Source organism: Mauremys mutica, chromosome 1 (genome assembly GCF_020497125.1).
Source record: "Mauremys mutica isolate MM-2020 ecotype Southern chromosome 1, ASM2049712v1, whole genome shotgun sequence".
Lineage (NCBI taxonomy): Eukaryota > Metazoa > Chordata > Testudines > Geoemydidae > Mauremys > Mauremys mutica.
In genome coordinates, this window is record NC_059072.1 from 152779650 (window position 1) to 152790214 (window position 10565).

General features: G+C 41.3%; 1 protein-coding gene across 4 annotated transcripts in view; it reads left to right on the top strand.

Moving 5' to 3' along the window:
* The window catches only part of MIX23 (mitochondrial matrix import factor 23), a 64011-nt gene extending 56294 nt beyond the window's left edge, over window positions 1-7717 (top strand). For 3 of the 4 annotated variants that reach the window (XM_045000855.1, XM_045000864.1, XM_045000865.1), the window contains 3 exons: window positions 3844-3903; window positions 5851-6007; window positions 7426-7717. In XM_045000855.1, coding sequence (XP_044856790.1) covers window positions 3844-3903; window positions 5851-5934 — 144 coding nt within the window. In that variant the 3' untranslated portion in view covers window positions 5935-6007; window positions 7426-7717. The remainder of the gene's footprint in view (window positions 1-3843; window positions 3904-5850; window positions 6008-7425) is intronic. The other variant, XM_045000858.1, reaches the window with a different exon arrangement.
* Window positions 7718-10565: the final 2848 nt, after the last annotated feature.

A 10565-nucleotide genomic window follows, 5' to 3' on the forward strand; every position in this document is an offset into this window, starting at 1 on the left:
CCATTTGACCATTTCTACAACATTTACTCTTTGGATAGGACTCCTAAAGGCAGTGTCCAATTCTGGAAAGCAGTCCTCTAATCTCTGTTATAGATAGAGCTGATAATACATGTAGTTAGACCTCTTTATTCTAGAAGTTTTAGTATAATTTTGCCAAACTTTTTAAGTGATGGGGCTGAAATTTTTTTTTCTCTGCCTCAGACTGAGTGTTTTTTCTTTCAGAAAACTTCAGGAAAAATTACTCAGCTACTTCTACAGATAAGGTTAGGGAAAAATAAAGAGTTTTGCTAATAATTTTTTCTAACCATTTCCTCAAAGAGCTAGAATGCCCCCTATAATTTGAGACAGGGACTCAAAATTTAGCAGGAAATCCTAGTGCGGGGGGCAGAGAGGTGTTTTTTGCTGTCCCCATGAAAATAAACCCTGGTAGGGCCAAGTCATTAGGTTTTGAAAATCCAAGTTTGTGCATGCCTTTAACTGTGCTGAGCTTGTTGGCTGAGTGAAGCAAGGCCCCACTCTCATTGCAGTGGCATTTTTCTTTGTAACACTAAATTTTGAACACTGCCTTTGATCACTAGGGTAGAGCATGTGTTCTAGTACCAACTCTGAGTGGTATTAATTGTGTATTCTTTGACCCTTTTTGTTGAGTAAGGCGGCATACCTCTGTCCTGTGAGGGAGTCTTATCTCCCGTTTTACAAGGAAAGCAACTGAGTTGTTGCCCAAGGTCACTTCTGGCAGAGCTGGGGGTAGAACAGCATCTCTAATTGCGCAGACCCAAGACACGTTAATTTAGTCACACTGCCTTTCAGAGTAAGTGTGCCAAATCTTTGCTGTCTAACTGCTGAAGGCGGCACGCGAGCTGATTTTCAGTGGCACTCTCACTGCCCTGGTCCTGGCCACCGGTCCGGGGCCTCTGAATTTTAATTTAATTTTAAATAAAGCTTCTTAAACATTTTTAAAAGCCTTATTTACTTTACATACAACAATAGTTTAGTTATATATTATAGACTTATAGAAAGAGACCTTTTAAAAACATTAAAATGTATTACTGGCACGCGAAACCTTAAATCAAAATGAAGACTCGGCACACCACTTCTGAAAGGTTGCTGACCCCTGTGCTAGAGCAAACTCCCTTCCAGAGCCAGGTATCCTGATCCCCAAGATTCTTCTGTGTGGAAAACAGATGTATAAGCCAGTGGCAAAGTGTCTTCCTCTGCCTCTTGTGGCTGGTCTACTAATATTAATGTTATTAGTGGCACTCCTTTAGCTCCAGTGGTGGTGCTCTGTGCTATGGATTTATAGGACCTAGGTTCAGACCCTGCTGATGACATGTGGAGGAGTCAGTATGGTGCCACACACTAGAAAAAAGAAAATCCTTCTAAACAATCTAGAAATTGCACACAATTAAAGAATATTACGGTTGGGGAGCTTGATCATGCAAAATTAGGAAATGCCAAAATTAACATGGCCTGTGCAACTTTATTTTGCTCCAGGGTGGTAAAAACTGATTTTAAAAAAATAGAATTTGAGGTTTTTAAATTTACTAGAATCTATTGGAGACAAGGGTGCACTAATATTTTTTTTTATTGGATCAGCTTCTGTTGGTGAGAGACAAGCTTTCGAGCTACACGATGCTGCTCTTCTTAAGTGATGGTATGTGTAACTTGGGGTGCCCAGGACTAAGAGTCACCTTGTTACCTCACTGTGTCCAGAGAGAGAGATGCTGATGTTTAACTCAGTGTCTGCTCCCTGAGAACACCAGCCTATTAGCCACCCAAACAATCTCCTCAGGGCAATGCTAGCCCTCATTGCTTTGTAGGCTAACAATAGGTGCATCTCAGTTCCTGAGCTCCTTTGAAGCGTTCCCCTGTGATATCCAGCCCCTGTCTCCTCTGGCTACTTACAGGAATACAGGGGAGGAGGGATAGCTCAGTGGTTTGAGCATTGGCCTGCTAAACCCAGGGTTGTGAGTTCAATCCTTGAGGAGGCCACTTAGGGATCTGGGGCAAAAATTGGTCCTGCTAGTGAAGGCAGGGGGCTGGACTAGATGACTTTTCAAGGTCCCTTCCAGTTCTAGGAGACTGGTATATCTCCAATTATTACCTTTAATACCAGGTTTGCTATCCTCAAGGGATGGTGTACAGACCTGTCAAAGCTGATTCCCCACTCTGGCACTTTGAGTGCAGAACATGAGGGCCAGCAAGGATTCTAAAAATTAACACTGGCCACTCCAGGCATGTATTAAACTCCCAAGGTTACAGTTTTTCTCTGACCTTGGATTGGTAGTTGCTGCCACCACCCACATGCAAAACCCCTTTAAGAACCCAGGAAGGTGCACTTGGGAATTCCTTCCTGTGAGGTACCCTCAAGCCCTTTCACCTCCCCTCCAGGAAAGAACTGAGAAAGAAGGGGGGAAGGGGGAAATCAGCTGTTGCCACCAGCTAATTAAACAACATATGCACAAACCTCTTAAGAGACACAAATGCAATTTTGTTCTTAAAAAAGGTAAATTTAGTTAAAGGAGAAAATACATCTGTGAATTTAGGCTTTTGCTGGATTTAAAAAAACAAACTACAAGGATTAAGCTCTTTAAAAATAGCTCTTTTGAGGTCCAGCTTAAAGGTTACAAGCAAAACAAAAGCACTTGGGGTTAGCACACAGGAATCCACAAGCCATAAAGAAATAAAAGGGATAAACCTAATTGCGTCTTCCTAGACATTTCCTGATCTATTTACATATCTGGGGTTTTAGATGAGTAGTTTCTAGGTATGATAGGGATGTTTTTTCATACCTGGCCCAAACTTCTCACAGCATAACTGCTCCCTGTCTGCCTCTCCCCCAGAACAACAACAGACAAATAAAAGTGGAGTCTTGTTTCAATTTTAAAAAGTTCCAGCCTTCCCATTGGCTCTTTTGGCCAGGTGCCCATTCACTTCCTTTTACCAATACATAGCAGAGACTTTTTAACCCTTTATAGGTAGAGCAATTAGAGAGCAGCTGCTTGCTGGGTGTTCATAAAAGGGAGCCCCCCACCCCCCTCATATTTATCACAATACCAGTTTGTTCGAGTCATCTGAGGATCAGTTCCTATATAATGGAAAGAGGAAGGTTATATATAAAAAATATGTACACGCTTTCTAGCAGCTAAACTTAAACAGCATAACCATCTGCATAAAAGCCATCTTATCTTGCCTAAATGTCCTTTGCAGTGCTTCCAGTCAGGGCAGATTAGGATCCCATTTTCATGAATGTAATCAGACTGGCCAGTTACTTCCTCAGGTACAGAATAAAGAGCTTTTTGCCTTCTCCTTGTATCCCTCAAAATTCATGTTTTGTCCCCAGAGTCAGGATGACCCCCAGGGTATTCCTTGGTGTGGACTTCGTACGAAAACAGGGCTTCTGTTGTGTTGGTTTACAGTGCTGACTGTACATTTGTACCGAGAGGTAGACAATTGAATATGCATCCTTTGTCTGGCAGAAACGTGTTTGTCAGCCTTACCTTGATTCAGACATCTTTGGGAACATGTCTGTGGGTGTGTATTTATAGGTAGGTGTGTGTGTGTGTGTACGTACACGGTATTTATGCATACATCTCACACTGATACTAATGACCAGCATGACCCCAACTTTTATTGAAGCCCTCACATGACGTTTTTTATAGATCGATACTATGAAAGCAGTGTGCTAGGTGTACTGAATTTGTCAGGAGTCACTGTTACAGAACAGTGAACCCTTTGCCAGTTAACATTGAGGGGTTTTTAGGGTCACATTGTGTGACTGTGGGGGCCTGTTCTTAATATCTGACTCTGAATGGTGTCTGTCTTCTCTCACACTTCTTGCAGTTGAAGCTGATGCAGTCTGAGTTGAATGTGGAAGAAGTAGTAAACGACAGAAGCTGGAAGGTACAGAACAGTCGTTTTATTAAGTCTGTGATGTTATCTGTTTAAACTGATGTGTGACCATAATGCATTGGATTGTTATGGAGGGGTGAATAGGGGATGAGGGGAGAAATAAAGTAGGCAGTTCTAGGGAACTGGCTCCAGGTCCACACTTTCACCTCCCCCCTCTGCAGTCATTAATTTACAGATAAAGAACCCTAAAGATGTTTTCCCTATGTTTGGTGGTTTCTGTGAAGTGAGCTGGTGTACCTCAGTGTAGCTCTTGGGGGATGAGTATCTGTTTCACAAACACCACCACATTTGGCATTATTTGGCCTTCTTGTGAGCCATCTCAGTTGGAGATACCTAGGACTGAGTGGGCCAGGAAGACTGAACTCCCTTCTACCTCTGGAAGGAGCTTCTGCGTCTCCAGATGGAAGCACCCTGGTGCAGTGAGGCACTGTGTAGGAGGGAAGTTCTGCTGCCCATACTATACCAGTTTTGTGGAAAATAGTCCTTCAGTTTCTGGAGTTGTTAATCTAGCACCAAGATCATTTTAAAGCCAAGTACTAGAACTTCTGGGCATCTCACTTCTAAGATCTTCTTCTCGTTTCAAATGGGGTAGAAAGCTTTCTTTGTCAATTAATCCAGCCTCATACTTCATTCCAGTATTCCCTAAAGAAAGGAGATTGATTTTTGAGACAGCTAATACTGATATCAGGCCAGGATGCATTATGCTGTCTGCTCTGGTACTCAGAGTCAAGTTCCAAACATCCTGTCTAAGTAAGCTCTTACCAGTAAGAGTTTTATCTCATTTTTAAATTCTGAAACTCCCAAGATGTAAAAAAGAGGGATGCACAGCACAAGATAGATAAAAAAGGTATGGATTTTCTCTTGTTTGGTGCAGATGAGAGTAAGGAATAAGTAACCAGGACTCTGGGATTTTATCCCCACTGCTGCCAGTGTCTTGCTGTATGACTGAGTAAATCTAATTTCCTTCTGCCTTAGTCTCTCTGGGAAAAAGTACTGTGATCTTGTAAAATGCTTTGAACCCATTGATTGAATTAGAGACTGTTAATCTTATGCAGTTGTGCAACATTACAAATAGCTGCCTAATTGCCCAGTTTTGTAAGTGTCTGTTAAATTGTGCACCAGAATTGAAACTGTCATTTAAAAAAAAAAAAAGTATGTAGCCCTTATGGCAGAAAAGGAAACTTCAAAATGCAAATTAACACTAACCAGTACTAGAGCTGGTTGCAAAATAGGGTTGGTTTTTTTTTTTAAAGTGAAATTGTTTTCACTTCAAAATATTTTTTCAGAAGTGTTTTATGCTTTTGTCTAAAAAAAAATTACCAAAATGGTCATTGAATTTTTGTTTCCTGTAAACAAGCCATTTTGATAACTTTTTTTTTTATTGACAACTTTAATTTTTTTTTCAAGTTGCATTTGACAAACGTCATTCAAAGTATTTCAACAGTTCTACCCAATACATTGATCTGTGCCTCAGTTTGCTGACAGCCTGAAATGATATCTCTGAGGGAGGTATGAATTGCTCCCATTCATATCAATGGAAAGCTAACTGTGAAACAAAATAGAACTCTGAAACCAATAGTAGGCACAGCATTGTCACAGCAGTGTAATTATTTTTAACTGAGTGAAAGCTGCTGTTCGGATTAATTATCTGTAGCTCATTCGCCTCAAATTGGGAGTTACTGAGAAATGAATACTATGTCTCTGGGGAACTTGGAAAGTTGGTGTGGCTTAGCAGAAAAAGAGTGCTGTTTTATGGGAGTGTCTACTAGTAGAGTTGAATCTGGTTTATACCACCCATCTAGCCATCAAGGGCTACATGCACAAAGAAACGTAGGTGCCTAAGTCCAATATTTAGGTGCCACTGAAAACCCCTGCTAAGCTGCCACCTAACCCTGGAGTCACCTAAAAATCACTCAGAGCCTACATTTCTGCCGTTAGGTGCGTCAGGGACTTGAAGTTTCTTCCTCTGGGCATGTACACGGCTGCCTCAGTCTTGGTGCCCAGGCGCCTATCTCATGCTGAAGCCCCAGCAGGATCCTCAAACCAGGTGAAACTAGGCATTACCCTGCCTGTCTTGCCTGCATGGCCCAATCTGGTAGGTGTTCTCAGAGCACGCTGAACTGCACACAAAATGGGAGGGGATGAGAGCACTCACCTGAGAGGTGGGAGCTGCATGTTAAAATCTCTTATCAGGCGGAGCAGGTATTGAACAGAACTTTGAAAGTAGAATCTGAAGCTGTGCACTTTGCAAACTTAGTTTTTTTGCTGAGGTTGGTGGCAGGCCCTAAAGATCCTTTCCCCCCACTAGGAGCTCAATCCAGAGAACATGGGGTTGTGGAAAGGGACAACTCTAAAAGAGTTTTAAGTACCTCTATAAAATGAGCTGTAATTGGCTGAACACTAAATACCTTAACCTTCTAGTTGGTGGTAAGAATGTGTGACGCATGCATTACAGCTCATGCTATTTTAGGGTATGTCTACGCTGCCCACGTTACAGTGCAGCTGCAGCAGCGCTACCACAGCAGCTCTGTGACGTAGGTGGTGTAGTCACGCTTATTGCTGGGGGAGAGCTCTCCTGGCAATAAAAAATAACCACCGCAAACGAGGGGTGGTAGCTTTGTGCTCCCAGTGATAAAGCGCAGTCTAGACTGGCGGTTTTCAGCGCTAAAGCTTTTGTCACTCAGGGGTGTTTTTTCACACTCCTGAATGACTAAAGTTTTAGCGCTGAAAGTGGCAGTGTAGACACAGCCTCAGATCTTAAAAAGTAAGAGTCAGGTCTGGTTATTACTTAAGAAATCTCCATGATAAACCATATTATTGCAGGAAGAGGTATTGAGTCTGAATCTGAGGTTACTAGTTCTATTTACCAGATTTTAGCCAAGCATGTTGCTGAAGGTGAGTGCTGCAAGGGCTAGTAGTGCTAGTATGTGCACCTGAAGGGCAGACTGCTATCAAGTAGTCAATTATTTTTATCCAAAAACATTGAATTGATTGCAAACTATACAATACCTCTACAAAGCTTTTACAGACTGGTGTGACCCATAATGCCCCACCTCTGGTGTGCAACATGGCATCTGTTGAGCAACACAGTGATACAACACAACAGATTAGCTCAGAAATTAAAGAATAGTTGTATTCAGTTAAACTGCCCACGTGAATTGAGACTGACAGAATGTAGTACGCAATGCTTTTCCTCTTGTGAAACATGCCACAGGCTAGTGACCACAAATTGTTAGGATCTTAGTTTTGTCTCATCTGAAAATGAGCACCTCTAGTACTATGCAGTCTCTTAGTACCAGGCTGCAAGTGTTGGAATACTGACCTGCAGGGAAGGTGAATAGGCCACAGCTCTCAGAGAGTAGTGACAATCATTAATGCTGCAAGGTCAGTCGTCAGTCATAGTTTTGACATGTGCGCTGTAGAAAAGGAGAATTTACAGTCCTGGCCCCAGCTTCTGTTGTGTTGAGGAGGCTTATTACAAGGAATGACTCCCTTTTTCTTTTGGTCTCCTAGGTATTTAACGAGCGCTGCAGAATTCACTACAAGCCTCCAAAGGGCCAGTGATACAAGGGTGCTTCACCTGAAGTTGTTCTACAATCATGAGAGCAAAGCTGAAGAGACATGGAGCAAGCTGTGAGGGACCTTTTCAGAACAGGAGAACCCAGTCTCATTTTGTTTTCAGACTCATCTAATTAAAATCTCACATTCAGCTGATTCTCCTAATTAAGAGAAACCAACTCCTATTTTGTACAAAATGTGAAAAAACTAATACATTTTATAACTATTAAAAAAATTTCAGATGGAATGAGATACTACCACTTTCTTGAGTGCCCCAACCCAGAGGAGCTCTAGAAGGGGAAGAGGTAATAGAGAATTGCTCCCTCTGTTGTGCACCAGGAAGGTCTTCCTGTATTACTGGTTTCACCTTTAGCATGGTGGATAAATCTAGTCTACCCTTGAGTGTGACCTGACATGGTCAAAAAAATATAAACTTTATCGTTTGAATGAGTTTAGTGCTTATGAAAGTAGGAAACTAACGGCTTTGTCTTGAACCATTTACCACAGGCGATAGTGCTGTAAGGTTATACACAGACACAGCTTTGCCAGTACACTTCAGTCCTGACCTGCAGACCCCCTATATATAATTCCTTGCTTCCTGAACCTGGATCTATATTATCTCCTACTGCAGTTCTGGATTTCTTTTTGAGCAGACATTGCTAAATGGAATAAACTGCATGATGGCTTTGTGATGGGGACAGGAATGAGACACCCAAATCCTTTTTCACCTATGCCATTTTAACAGTGATCACTGATGAAAGTATTAATGCCAAACCCCCTTTCTGGAGCATCTTTGAAACCAGTTTGATGAGCACACCAGTGTGGTAGGAGTTGGTGAGAGAAGAACTGCAGCTGTAGACTTTAAATGTGCTTATTTGTGGTATCAGTGAAACTGGCCATAGTGTTTAGTAACTAAACTTTGCTTGGAAGATGAGCTGTGCCTAATTGGTGGGTGGAGGGGAGCTGGAAGGCTAATTAAGCCATTAGGCAGAGGATACAAAAGGGCTCAGGAAAGAAGTGAGAGGGATTGCTCTTCCTTGCTTGCCTCAGGAGCCGAGAGCTCCGTATGACTGTAGGAGTACGGCTGTATAGTGTACAAGGGTGGTGGGAACCAACATTGTAAACAAACTGCACTGGGTGTTTTACTAGCATAAAGGTCTCTGAGCTGTTTGTGGACTCAAGCAGAGGCAGGAGTGAGTAGGTCCTGCCACAGTCCTGATGGGAGGAGATGTTCAGCCTCTCTGATTGGCTCGAATCACTATGTAAACCCAAAGGAGGCACATGAAGTTATCTGGTTGCCTCCTCGAGGGTCATCCAGGCAGATTTGCCCTGGGCTGGGCTGGGCTGGCAGGTGGGTGGAGAATAGCTGTGCCCTGGAGACTGGGGAAAAGCAGGATGAATAGCACAGAAGTCACTCTAGAATGTGAGGGAGAAGAAGCTAGGAATGAAGAATGGATGCAAAATAGAAGACAAGAACAGACACATCAGCAGGAACAAAGAGTAGGGTGGGAAACCACAATACTGCCAGTGCCAAATCACTGAATAAGGAAGTAAAGATAGGTGACTAATTCCTTGAAGATAGTTGAAATGATTTAGGAGAAGTAGTGGGGCAATATTAAGAGCTAGAAGATTACAGGGTGGAGATTTGTTGGTACAGTGTGCCAGTAAAGAACTGGTTGAAAAACTGCTGAACATTAAAATTCTAGGAAAAATAAAAGATTGCTAGCCACCCAAATGTATGATGGAAACGAGAAGTCACTGGAAATGACTGAAGATTAAATAATAATAATAAAAAAAACTATAGAGGGGGACCAGGTGTTGTTCAGTAAGCAATTAATTTGAGGTGGGGGAGGGGGGTAAACCACTCTCAGCTGTGAAAACAACATCTAAACAATGTATTCCACTCCCTTTGAGATTTTAGGAGTGTCAAAAGTTTGGATATGTGACAAATGTATGTAGAGGTAAAACAAGGTGTGGTGGTAAATGTGGAGGGGAGCATTCATATGAAAACTAGAAAGAGCAGAGCTAAAATGTATCAGCTGTGGGGATAACACAGTACAGTGTATGGAGGGGGATACGTGGTACCTAAACAGGCTAGGGAGCTACGAAGAACAAGAATTATCAACACGATATCTTGACTTACACAAAAGCTAAAAGCTGCTAAAAAAATATTTAAAGAGACAAGTGAGGAAGGAGGAGAAAACCAGTAAGGGAAGGTACCTTTACTACAATATAATGTCACAAAAGATATACTATATAATATAAGAGAAATAGAGAGAGACAGATTTCTTGAAGAGAGAAAGAAATTTGTGGTATTTATGGTAGAAGTAATAAACTGCACAAGCAGAAAGAATAAAGATTTTAGGGCTGTCAAGTGATTAAAAAAATTAATTGTGATTAATCGTGTGATTAAAAATTAATTGTAACTAAATGCACTGTTAATAGAATACCATTTATTTAAATAGTTTTGGATATTTTCTACATTTTCAAATATATTGATTTCAATTACAACACAGAATATAAAGTATACAGTGCTCACTTTATATTATTTTTGATTACACATATTTGCACTGTAAAAAACACACAAAAGAAATAGTATTTTTCAATTCACCTAATACAAGTACTGTAGTGCAATCTCTTTATCATGAAAGTTGAACTTACAAATGTAGAATTATGTACAAAAAATAACTGGACTAAAAATATAGATAAAAAAACCAATGTAAAACTTAAGAGCCTACAAATCCACTCCGTCCTACTTCTTGTTCAGCCAATTGCTCAAACAAATTTGTTTACATTTGCAGGTGATAATGCTGCTGACTTCTTGTTTACAATGTCACCTGAAAATAAGAACAGGCATTCTCATGATACTGTTGTAGCTGGCGTCGCAAGATATTTATGTGCCAGATGCACTAAAGATTCATGAGTCCCTCCATGTTTCAACCACCATTCCAGAGGACATGTGTCTATGCTGATAACGGCTTCTGCTCAATAACGATCCAAAGCGGTGTGGACTGATGCACATTCATTTTCATTATCTGAATCAGATGTCACCAGCAGAAGGTTGATTTTCTTTTTTGGTGGTTTGGGTTCTGTAG